This window comes from Rhynchophorus ferrugineus, unplaced genomic scaffold, assembly GCF_030347505.1.
Source record: "Rhynchophorus ferrugineus isolate W39M unplaced genomic scaffold, kcgeb_rfMv2 rfM9, whole genome shotgun sequence".
Classification (NCBI taxonomy): domain Eukaryota; kingdom Metazoa; phylum Arthropoda; class Insecta; order Coleoptera; family Curculionidae; genus Rhynchophorus; species Rhynchophorus ferrugineus.
Genome location: NW_027472588.1, coordinates 24353963 through 24367208, shown reverse-complemented (window position 1 = coordinate 24367208; position 13246 = coordinate 24353963). Strand labels below are relative to the sequence as shown.

At 30.4% G+C, this 13246-nt stretch overlaps 2 protein-coding genes across 2 annotated transcripts; both read left to right on the top strand.

The window, feature by feature from the left end:
• Positions 1-2359: 2359 nt before the first annotated feature.
• LOC143202060 (larval cuticle protein LCP-22-like) lies at positions 2360-4372 on the top strand. Its single transcript, XM_076413331.1, has 3 exons — positions 2360-2417; positions 3814-3944; positions 4001-4372. Exons 1-3 carry the CDS (start codon positions 2409-2411, stop codon positions 4263-4265), a joined length of 405 nt encoding a protein of 134 aa, XP_076269446.1. The 5' UTR covers positions 2360-2408; the 3' UTR covers positions 4266-4372.
• A 4417-nt stretch (positions 4373-8789) lies between these two features.
• LOC143202061 (larval cuticle protein LCP-22-like) lies at positions 8790-12819 on the top strand. Its single transcript, XM_076413332.1, has 3 exons — positions 8790-8844; positions 12271-12401; positions 12458-12819. Exons 1-3 carry the CDS (start codon positions 8836-8838, stop codon positions 12720-12722), a joined length of 405 nt encoding a protein of 134 aa, XP_076269447.1. The 5' UTR covers positions 8790-8835; the 3' UTR covers positions 12723-12819.
• The last annotated feature ends 427 nt before the right edge of the window (positions 12820-13246 follow it).

The following is a 13246-nucleotide window of genomic DNA, read 5'->3' as shown; positions in this document are numbered from 1 at the left end:
TAAAACAAATATTTTATTAGTATTAATTTAATAATGAGAATAAAAATACTTAAAGTATGTAGAGTTTACATTGTACATGTTTTATCATTTGGATATCATATTCGTGTAACCTGTAATGGTGATTTGGTATCAGTTATTAACCGCGCCGCCAAAATAACTGGGTATATAATTTTTAAAGATTTTTAATACCAAATAAATAATTTGCGTTAGTTTAGAAATACTGTATAAAACATGTAATAGTTTATTTAGATCTATTTTCGTAAAAACAGGAACAATTTTATCCCTAAATGCAAATATTGCATTCATTGTAATTCATTGTTCGTATATTATTTATTATCATTATTCATTATACATTTTTAGATCTTTCCCCTTTAAATCCTACTGTTGCGTTAGTTGCGGGTTTGAATCCTAACTTGGGCATACTTTTTTTGCATACATAGTTTATGTTTGTGATTTTACGTAAGGAAAGAGTGCAAAATTCGACAAGAATAACTATTCCAGTCACGCTAGTAACCAGGCTTGGTAAAACTGGATGCCTTCTGGAATGATTTCTAAATTTGTTACTTACCAGTAGGTAGGCTTCATGTCAAAGGCATGGTTCGGAGTCCAATTTAAATATAGTCCAGGGAAACTTTAGTGGATAAAATGATATCAATGAGATAAATTCTTATAAAAACTTTCAACAATTTTAACAACGTTATTATCGTGTTATCTTTCAAAAAACTTATTCTTGAAAAACTCTTTATTATGAACTTGTTAGTTCCTAGATTTAAATTGACGAGAAAATATATATAATCTTATATTAAAAATATATCAAAGAAAAATTTTAAAAACATCATTAGCTTGATATTTTATACGATATTTATATATAATATCAACTGTATTTTTCCAGCCCAAGTAACCAATATTTTAATCACTGTTTATTACTTCGAACATATATTTTCTTTGTTATTGCATGACTAATGATTTGTTTTGACTTTATCGTCATTGCATGACCATGCAGTTGTGCTTTTGGGCTTAAAACAGGAGATTCTATACAAAGGACGTGGATAAACATAAATGTCTGTATATGTATAAATGAAATTTATAAAATAAATTAAAGTAAATCATATGACAAACAAAGTGTGTATAGATAAAATAAATATCAAGAGAAATGTTAACGTTCAGGATGACAGGAACAGGGTTAAACAGTTGAAGGATAAAAATACAAACGATAATTATAAGGATTTAAGGGAACGATCGATATGAAATATATTCTAGGATACTAAACATTATCTCGTAGAAATCCGATCAATAGATCACTATTGTCGCCGATTTGAGTGTTCCTAGAACTATTCAGCCCAAATTTCATTCTAATAGAAGAAAAACGATGGCAGTCGCTCAAAAGGTTGGCCAGAGATTGGCGATTGGCCAGAGGATTCACGCTGCAGAGCTTGAGGACATCGAGGCTGTGCGAGAAATAACGGGGTCAGACGATTAAGTTTCACCACATGGTAACGGATAGGGGAAACAGGAAGGTGACTGAAAAAATCACTTTTAAATTTGAAAAGTTTGTTTAATCCATCCTCTGAGTACCAGCATATTTGCGCTGAGTCTCTGGTAAAGGTTCTGATAATGAGATAGAGGTCAGTGTGGATACGTATGTTCTCTCGATATTTCGAGCAAGCCTAAAGAGGCTTATTACAGGCAAAGGCACAACAAAGCCCTTTACTGGATTTGGGCCATCATGTTTAAAAAATATTAAAAGTACGGTTACCACAGATACTGTAATGAAATAACGAAATTTTCATATATTTGCTCTAAAAACCAGTATTTTTGAAGTACCATATGTATACTATTATTGATTTTATGGTATGATATATACCTATATATATATATATATATATATATATATATATATATATATATATATATATATATTAATTTTAAATTAATGTGATGCAAATAATTAAACAATCATTTTAAGAATAAATTTAATTGGTTTAATTGGTTCTATTTTTAATACAGATAAATGTATCAAAGCATCAGATATGGAAACATTGAAAAATTAATGGTTACATCAGGACTTTATTTATCTAAATTATATTTACCCTTTCTAGTAACAAATATTGATATTTATAGTCTAATTTGTTTGTGCGTGGTACGAATTAAACAATCATCGTTAGCAAAAATTATATATGATATCTTAGGCATCCTATGTAAAAAAAGAAAAATCTCTCAATTATTGGTGCGGTTGTCCCTGAACTGTTTTAATGTAGGAAACAATGATGATACACATTTTTGGCTATTTCTATTTTTAATTAATTTTAATTATTGTCTATCAATATAAATATGGAGGTTTGATTTAAGTTTCAACATTCATAGTTTCATCACTCGATTTGTTAGTACCACCAGGAAACACAACAAAAATGAAATTGGTAAGTCATGCCTTAAATTATACATAAATAATATCTATTTATATATATGTATATAATCTTATATATGCCTCTTTTTGCTGAAAACTTGCATCAATTGGGCAAGATGCGTTTTTATGTTTTTTTTTCCATAATTATACATTTTTGGTTATTATACATTGGTTTAATTCTTAATCATGACTGAAGGTTAATACCACCAGTTTCTTACACTTTCATTCTTTTGGGTAACCTTATATCTATTTTTGTATTATTATCAGATTATTGTTAATGTTATTACTGTGAACTAGTTCAGTTTCCTTCTGTGCAAAATTTCGTTTATCGTTGTTTTATATTTATTATTTTTCAAGTTATTGTCAATGGCTAGTCACTACTTTTTCTCATGCCTTTGGTCAATTATAAACAAGTGTTTCCTAAAGTGAAATTGATTTTTAATTTCTACAACATAGTTTTCCTTTCAACTCTTACCTCAATCTCCAAACATTGTCGGTTGATCAGGGAGCTATTTGTCTGTTGCATTCTTGAATATTGTTTATATAATAACGCCATAATACTTTTTATTGGCGGAATATTATCTTAATAATTTAATGTCTTCCGAGCTCATTTTCTTTATATGTCTTGGATATGAGTATAACTGCAGAAATATCCTATATAATATATATATAAATTATGTCATTTGCTGTGATTTCTAAAAAATTTAGTCACATTCAATAATTAAAATTTTCGTCAAAGATATAGTATTGATTATCTCCTATACACCTTCTGTTATGATGACTATGACTATGAAAACTATTGATGTAGTTTTTCTGATTATACCATACATTCGTTTATTTTTATTCCACAAACATGTCCAAACCAATGCTGCCTGCGTACTTCATTAATTGTTGACTCAGGGAATAAAGTTTCTGGAGTATCAACTATTGGTGGAGTTGCAGACCGCTCTAGCGGGGCTCCCTTCACAATTAGTTCTTTCCGGACATCTCGATGTAATTTGCTGTATGTATCGAAATCGATAAATTTTCGTTCTTTTACAATCTGTAAATTGTTGTCAGATAACCGGCACTATGTTTTATGTTGAGATGGTGGACATATTTTAATGTTAGTTTTTTATATTTCAGATTTGGATTTCTAATTTATGAATTTACCGTCCATTCATTGTTTAATTTTTTTATCTTGTTTACCTGATGTTATTTCAAATGAAGAATTTCTTCCTAGTGATCTACTATATAATTTCTGTAATTTCTAAAGTTTTCTAGAGAAGAACTTATTCTTTATATTGTGCAGTATATACAGAAACAAATACATTATAAATATCTTTATACCTTAATTGCTTTATTGTACATTAAAATATATAATAAAAAGGGTATATTCGTAGGTTCATTATATTTTTTAAATATTCTAGATCATTCTTGCTACCATAATATCGCTAGCAGCATGTCTTCCACCAGTGACAAATCAATATTCTGTTCAAAAGCCACCCGCAATTTTAAGGTCCTACTCCGATATAAAACCTGATGGAAGTTATCGTTATTCGTAAGTAAGTCGATAATTAACATACTAAAAATAGTTTGAAAACGCTTTGTTTTCAGCTATCAAACCGAAAATGGTATAGTTGCGCAAGAACGCGGCTATCAACAATATTTACCATCTGGGACAGGGACCGTCGCCAGAGGGTCATATCGCTATACGTCTCCGGAGGGCCGACCAATTGTGGTCAGTTACGTAGCAGATCAAAATGGTTTTCATCCAATTTCTTCTGCCCTTCCAACACCACCACCTGTTCCGGCAGCGATCTTAAGAGCTCTCGAGTATATTGCTCGTAAAAACGCCGAAACATCAATTGTAAAGAACTAATAGAAAACTTAGAATGAAAATGGATGGAAATGATGATTGATGAAGAACTATAGAAATTCTGAATTACTAATTGTTTGCACATTACTAGAATATATATTAAAAATATATTTGGAATATTATTTAATTAATGCTCCTTTCAATTCAGATGTCTATGTTCTGCTAGATGAACTATGTAAAAACATCTGGAAATACTTCTAATCTTTAATTGATAAACTATTTTAAAACTTGTCATCTTATTACAATCTTACCCCAGATGTTTATAATCGCACGCACACTATCCATGATATTGTATCCATGCAAAATGTCTCATTTTTGCCCTTTTCAATCGTATTTATTTTTTTCATTCATTTAAATGAGAATTTTCGTTAAATTGGGTTTTGTCTGAGAATATACGTATTTTCGTACGTATCGTTTTGCTTATAATATATATAATATAGAGTATACTTACTTTTCTCATAAATAGTTTGGAGATTCCCACACAAGCGAATTAAAATTCCTAGAACCGTTAAATAACATTTATACAATATAACATATCATGAGCATAATCATAAAAATATATGTAATAATTCTTGCTTGCAAAATCAGCACATACAGGCTTAGTTCTTAGTCTTTTTGAAGTTATACTGTCTGGTTCTTATCTGCATGAAGTTGAAGGCACATATTTGTTAATTCAAGGATCAATGGAGAAACACGTGCGATATCTCAGTTTTCTAATCTCTCATGACTTCGTTTGAAAAGCGTTATATTTGTACTTACACGTAACTTACAGCCATATTTTCCTTTTCAGTAGATTAAGGAAAACGATCTGTGTATATACACATATTGTACGTTTCAATTCAGTTATGGGCGTAGATTTTAATAAAAAACTTATAATAATAAAATAAATATAAGTATAAGAAATAAGTATAATAAATATAAATATAAGATAATTAAAATAACAGGGATTGCATCTTGGTCAAACAACGGTTTTACACAGTTTGGTCCATAATCATCTGTTCTGAAATACAAAGAATAAACCGCTTTTGTGGTAGAACAGAAACTTTTGGATTTGAACCTTCATATCCTGGTAAACAGTACTCCGATTATATTTTTACATTAAAAAAAATATTTACCTTAAATGCTACAAATACAACATTATAGCAACAAATTTCCTTAGAATTGTACCCAAAAACAGAAAAAATAAATATAATCTAAGTAGTTTAAGATGACTTATGAAATTTCAAATCGAAAGTAAGGAAAAATTGGCCAGTTATTGTTTTTATAACTTTAAAGTTTATGAGTGAGCCCATTTAAGTTCCCATTCTGTATTTTTATGTATTATGGTTATAACTGAATAATTATAAGATACCAGCAAGCGAACCACTTGGTGGCACACATATTCGGATGAATTTTCCACTTTAAAAGTAATTTAACGAAAAAAATTGGTACAATTTATATTAATCAAAATATCATAACTTTATACAACTTTTTTCCATTCTTGTGGCAACATGATGTTACTGCGTCGAAAGAACGATGTTGGTTTGACAGCGATCTAGTCATCGAGCAATGCTACATCGATCTGAACAACTGGCAGTCAAAATAAATCACATAACGTATTTACATCGTGAATAATACATTTTAAATTCAAGATGATGCAACTGGCATTAATGACCCTCGTGAAAAGACAGATACTGCCCGACTTTTACTGTCCCGATTGTTTCTGTGGGGTGTCTTGACATAAGGTGTCGTTTATATTTGGATAGAATTGAACTGGCGAACGATACTTTCTGATGACGGTCCAATAAGTTACCACTTCTTTTCCTACAATGAAGCAATTTTAAAGTGAAATAAAAGCATTTTTGCTTTAAATCCTTCCCATTTCATAATCTGAAAATATGTTACATCACGCGACTATTCTGGCACTAGCTAGTGACTGCACTGTGTTCGGAGGAACCTGGCCATTTGTTTTAAGACTGAATGGTCTAACAGGGGGATGCCAAAAAATATACATTGAAAAGCGTTTGGTTTGTTTTATATAATGAATAAAAACCCTCTAAAAAAGTCGAAAGTCGCATCTTCTTTAATTAAAATAGTATTTTGTAGTAAACTTTGTGTATTTTACGTTTTAAATAGTTTAATTCCATATAGCTTAACTGGCCTACGCCTACTCGGTAGCATACGGGGGAGGCCATAAGGCTGTTCTCTGTAGAGTTCATTCATTTTATTAGAATCAAATTAATTATTAAAAAATTAAGACAGGTTGACGTTAGATTGGTAATCGTCCCGCAGTTACTCGAAGAATTACTTGAGGTAATTAAATGGATTTTGGGCGAAAGTATCGCAGCTGAATCTGTAATTCACGAAAGGTGAATTGAAGATGCTTAAAGACTCTTAGTCATAAGATATTACACGTAAGAAGTATACATGCTTTGAAAGACACCCCTAGTTCATAGATTCTCAACACAAGCAAGTTCAGGATATAAGATTACCAAAGGCGGATTGTAGTGGTTCAGTTGCTCATCCGCAGACTATTGGAATTTGAAGTTACCAAAAATTGGGAAACCATTCTATTCAATGAATATTGGTAGAAAACAGTGCCATTTCGAACCTCATTAAAGGCAAATTGACGCATAAAGGTCCAGGCAATTCCCAAAAATAATTTTATTACAACTATAAGTTCTCTAGGCGAAACAACAAAACAAACACATCCCTATGATCTTTAGTAGGGACGTGATGCATTGCGCGACTGTTACGGCACTGGACTGTGTTCAAGGAAACGAGTGTGTTTTAAGAGTTAATGGTGTAATGAGCGAGATGTAAAAATTAGATGCCCGTTTTGGTTTGTTTTATAAAATGGATAAAAACCGTCAGTGTCGTTTGGTGTCGCCAAATCGCTTCTTTTTTCCTTAAAATAAAATTGTATTTGGAAGTAAATTAATAGTTTTTGTGTTTTAAACCCTATCATATTTTTAATTTATATCGAGCTTGATATTTTCAAAAATATATACTGTTAGAAACCATGATTGGTTCTGTCAGTTTGGCCCAACTACCCGCGCTTTCCACGCTTGGCGTATATTACGCAACGACGTTTTTGAAACACCGAAGACGTATTTCTCTGTACCACTTCGTACAGTTCACATCTCTCTTTTAATAAAGATATTTCTCTTAATATTTACATATTTATTGTATCACCCTATTATTAATTTTCTTGTATATCGCTTTGTTATTAATATCGTTCACTTTTGCTTTGTTGTAATTATTTAAAGGAGAGTTTTAATATATTTATTAAACTATTTTTAATTATTATATTTAATATATTTAATATTTAATATTTAATATATAATTAATATATTTATTATATAATAATATTTAATATATTTATTATATTATTAATTTATAATTAATATATTTAAAAAAATTAAGAATATCAATTGTACCTAACTTGGTGTGTATACGCTTTGGATCAAATATTCAAATTAATGAATCCATTATTGTTTTAATTTTCTGATTATGTATTAAGTATATGAGTATAAAATATTTTTTCGAGGGAACCTATCCTCTATTATTTAATTAGCACTGGTTTGTTTTCTATGTCCCAAAAGTGGTTGTAACTCCAAAAACGTATAAATTTTGCAAATATCCCCTTGAGATTACGTTCTTAAATGTCTAAATCTTGAAAACATATGAAAAATTGATCTGATCTAATAATTTATTAATTTAGTACCTGAAGAACAATCTGGAATTGCCAGTAAACCAAGTCTGTTCCCTCTAATTTTAAAATCCAATCAGTCAAAAATATTGCAATAATATTTTGACTTTGGTTATTACACCATTTTGGAGGAAATTAACGGATGTTTTTTTTTGTGTAACTCCCGGTACAATAGCTTTTGGTATGATTCAGAATCATCTCTGTTGTTGTAGATTCAAGTTTCATTAGTGGCCATTAAATGACAGGCGAAATTCATTTAAATATTATTAAAAACATACCCTAACATGTGTTAGGTCCTTTGAGCTTTTTAAATCATGAAATTATTATAGGTTTCCTACAAAAGCTTTCGAAATAAGATGTGGCTTTTTATTTATTATTATACTATCATTATATTATTATATCAGAAAATTAGATTTAAATAATTAATTTTAATTGGTTTAATATATTATAATACCCATACGTTTTATTTTCAATACATAGATATTTATCAAACGTCATATATGGAAACATGAAGAATTCATGGTTACAAGATGACTTTATTTATATAAATTATTTTATAATTACCCTTTGTGGTAACAAATATTGATATTTATAGTCCAATTTGTCCGATTGCGTGGTTGGAATTAGACAATCATCATCAGTAAACATTAGAAGACATCTTAGGCCTCTAATATAAATGCAATAAAAATCGCTCAATTATTGACGTAGTTGCCCATGAACTTTTTTAATGTACGAAATAATAATGATACACATCTTTAGTTGTTTCTATTTTTAATTAATTTCAATTATTGTGTATCAATATAAATAGGGAGGCTTAGTTTAATCTAAACATTCCCATTTTTACCATTCGATTTGTTAGTAGCATCAGAAAACACAACAAAAATGCAATTGGTAAGTCACATTTTAAATTTTATATAAATAATAGCTATTTATATGCATGTATATAATCTTACATATGCCTCCTTTTATTAAAAACTTTCATTGAAAAGGAAATATGTGTTTTTGTGCTTTATTTTTCCACAATTCCACATTTTTGGATATGGGCCACTTCTTTGGTCTCGAAATTTATTATTTCATATTTCCTTACTTATAACCCAACCTCATAATCCAATTCTTCATACTATTAGTATTGGTGTAGCTATTAGTTCATCTATCTGATTAGTTCAATTCCAGTGGTTCCAACATATTATATAAAAACTGTGAATAAATGTTCAGGTTTTTTTATTAAAGTTTTTGTTACATTTTTATTGCGTTAAAGAATTATTTACATTATTGATTTTTATTTATCATTATTTTTTATATATTTAATATTTTTCAAATTTTTATATAACGTTAAGTTTGTCACTTTTCCTTCTTTTTTCTTTCTACCAATCAATAACTTTCTTTTCAGTTTTTGTATAACTATCTCCAATGATAGCTTACCTTGGTTTGCACTTTTAATTCATCACCTTAAAATATTGCCGATTATTCAGGGCATTTTTAGTGGACTACATTCAATACCATTGGCAAATGTGTTGTTTACGCTGCGGTAAATTGGCTCATAATAACAGAACATGAGGATAATTACAGAAGTCTTCGATATGATATGTCATCTGTAAATTCTTTAAAATTGAGTTGCAATCAATGTTAGCTCACACTCAATAACGAAAATAATAACAGGGTCTTCTATATATCATCGGTTATATTTGGAGAATCTGAAACTGCTTTTTTATGTTTGTGGATAATATATGCTAAGTAAATGTGGAAACATCATGGCAAATGTGTTCAAATATGCGTACTTGCAGTATTTTGGTATTGCTGTAGTAAACACTGAGAAGTCATGGGTACTGAAATTGTTTTGTAACACGTCAAAGAAAGGTACAGGTACAAGTAGTCACATAGTAAAATGTATACTTTTCATTTTCTATGCCCACGTGCCAAGAACTGAAAAATTATGTAGATGATTGCTACTTTTGCTCGATGAATGTAGTCAGCATAAATGCAAAAAATAGCAGTCAGTTTATTTCTGATTTATACTTTTAATTCAACCATTTGCCATTAATGGCCAAATTAGTAAAATATTTTATTTATTGAGTATTTTGAAAATTTGGCTGCCGATTTGGGCCGACTGTTTATGAGGTAAATTGGGAGAATTTACCTTATTAACAGTTTTTGGTTATTCAGTACCAAAACCACGCATACTTGTGATATTATGTTATGTAAATTTATGAGTTAAATGTGATAAGTCGAAATGTTCTCATGGATTTTTTAAAATTTTTGGTGGATTTGGATCTAGTAATCAAACTAAAATAATTTTTTTTCTTGAGTAAAAAAAATCTATTATACTTATTGAATTTGCCATCTTTGTTTGCCAAGTTGTTTTCAGCGATTCAAAAATTCTTTTGGATATTAAGATATTCGAAAGTGTCCATAACATTTTCAGTTTTTATAATCTGTCTGACTTAATGGCCATTGTACCAACCTCAAACCATGACATTTCCATCAACAAATTAAAAGTTGACTGTCTATATTTCGGATTTGACATTACAGTACATGTGTTCACTCAGTGTTTCCAATTCTTATCTGGCTTATCTAGTCTTATTTCAAACGGTTTGTTTGTCTGAGGGTCTAGTATATTATTTCCGTTATATTTCTTACATCAAAAACTAAGAGATGAAATTAGTGTTACTGAATATATTCTAGTTAATTTATCTATGAAATGAGTTGTTTCTTAGATCTTCTAGATCTTGCTACAGTAGATAAAAATAATTTAAAGATACTACGCGTCTTGATGACAAGGATACATTTATTTCTTATTTGTTTTATTTCAAATATTAGAAAAGTTTAGATTGAATTCTCCACTTATTTGCAGAAAGCGTATGAACAAAAAAATATGTATAACAAAAATATTTAATATCAATAAAACTAATAATTCAATTGACCTGAAATGTCCCCGGCCTACCATAGTAAAACACATTTTTTTGCCAAAATTATTTTTTTTATTAACATAACTCTCCATCGGTAATACACTGATTATAGCTACCCTCCAACTTTTCGATACCATTTTTGTGATACGATTTGTCCTTTGCTTCAAAATAAGCCTCAATAGGGTTTCGGCGATCACCTCTTCATTCGAAGAAAAATTTCTGCCCAGCGAGAATACGGTGGATGAGGAAGCAATTCGAAGCCTAATTCATGGATTTCTGCCATAGTTTCCACTGACTTGTGACACGGTGCATTTTCTTGATGAAGCAGCACTTTCTTTTTCTTCAAAGTCGGCCGTTTTTCGGCGATTTCGTCCTTCAATGGTCCAGTAACGCTTTGTAATAGTCGCTGTTAATAGTCCTTTCTTTTCAATGTATTCAATGAAACTTATTCCATGCGCACCCCGACAAGTAGCCGACTGTTGCGTTTTCCTACGCTTTGGAGCGGGTTCATAGTGTGCAGTCCACTCGGATGACTGTCGATTGAACTTCGGAGTGAAATTATGGAGCCATGTTCCATACATTGACAAAAATATCATCATACATTGACAAAAACTCGGGTTTATTACCCTTGATCATCTTCAAACACTGCTCCGAACCATTAACACAACAAAAGTAAGCTCGCGCGGCACCCACTTTGTACAGAGCTTTCTCATACCCAAATACTCGTGAATGATATGCTATACACGTTCAGTTGATATCTTTAGAGTGTCTGCTATTTAATACAATTTTAATTTACGGTCATTCAAATTCATATTGTGGATTTTTTAAATATTTTCGTCGGTAACAACCTCTTTTGGGCGTCCACTGCGTTCACCGTCTTCGGTGCGCAATTAACCACGTCTAAACCTAGCATACACATTCGTTTCCTTCCAAAAAACAATATTTTATCAATACGCGAAATTCCTTTTTATACAATTGTTCACAATAAGAAAAGTTGCTTCACTCAAAATGCTATAATTCACAAACTAATGATCCGACAGCTGTCATTATACACGCATCTTTTCAGGGTTAGGGCTAACTTATGTGTAATTGTTAACGTATGTTTTTTACATATGGATTTAATTCTAGAAACGCCATCTATGTGTCAGGCCTGGTATTTTTCAATTGACCTGTTATATGTGTTTTAATTAGTTCTAACTGTTACATATATAACTGGTTATAACTAACTGTCTATATTTTAAAAGTTTGTCCATATTTAACTAGTACTGTATATATTATTGAAAAGGTTGATATTACATATACAATAACTATTAAAATATGAATATCTTTTAATTGTTTCAATTACAAATTATAATATATGTAAAAATATGTTTGCCATATGTTTGATTCAATATATTTTTAAATATTTTAGATCGTTCTTGCTGCCATAGTATCGCTAGCTGCATGCCTTCCACCAGTCCCAAATCAATATTTGGTTCAAAAGCAGCCCGCAATTTTAAGATCTTACTCCGATATTAAACCTGATGGAAGTTATCGTTACTCGTGAGTAAATCCATAATTGATATACTAATAATTGTTTAAAAATGAGTTGTCTCTAGCTATCAGACCGAAAATGGTATAGTTGCACAAGAACGAGGCTACCAACGATATTTACCATCAGGAGCAGGGACCGTCGCCAGAGGATCGTATCGCTATACGTCTCCTGAAGGTCGTCCAATTGTGGTCAGTTACGTAGCAGATCAAAATGGTTTTCGTCCAATTTCCTCTGCTCTTCCAACACCACCGCCTGTTCCGGCAGCGATCTTAAGAGCTCTCGACTATATTGCCCGCCAAAAATCCGAAACATCAACCGCTAAGAACTAATGGATATCTTGAAATAAAGTTTGGATGGAAAATTACAATTATGAGAAATACGTAGTACTAATTGTTTGTACTTTACTAGAATATATATTAAAAATGTGTTTCGAATATTTTTTAAATAATGCCCCTTTCGATCAAGACACCCATATTTAGAAACACCTTATTAAAATGTAACACCAGAAATAGATTATCGCGTATCTAATTTGACAGTTCACGTTAATCTCTAAGTTTCAAGAACTTCATTTTTTTTTGTTAATATAAATCCTAAAGTTATTGTATTAGGTGCTTCCATATATTTTTACCAGCAATATCTATGCTTCAATATGCAAATTATTATTTTAAATAATTATTGAATAACTTAACCTAAAAACATCGAAGACAAGTGCAAGATCTATTGAACTATAAGTCAGCTCAAATTCTTCAACAAGTTTTAAACAGCTTAGAAGTTAATTTTCATTCGTTTACGTGTGATGAGAAAATGCAAAATAAGAGAAAATCGCTACAACACGAATATGTTTTGAATAGTA

What these genes read in the sequence shown, in the direction of transcription:
- LOC143202060 (XM_076413331.1), top strand. An exon ending in GATGGAAGTTATCGTTATTC is followed by an intron (nt 3,945 to 4,000) that starts GTAAGTAAGTCG and finishes CTTTGTTTTCAG; the next exon opens with CTATCAAACCGAAAATGGTA.
- LOC143202061 (XM_076413332.1), top strand. An exon ending in GATGGAAGTTATCGTTACTC is followed by an intron (nt 12,402 to 12,457) that starts GTGAGTAAATCC and finishes AGTTGTCTCTAG; the next exon opens with CTATCAGACCGAAAATGGTA.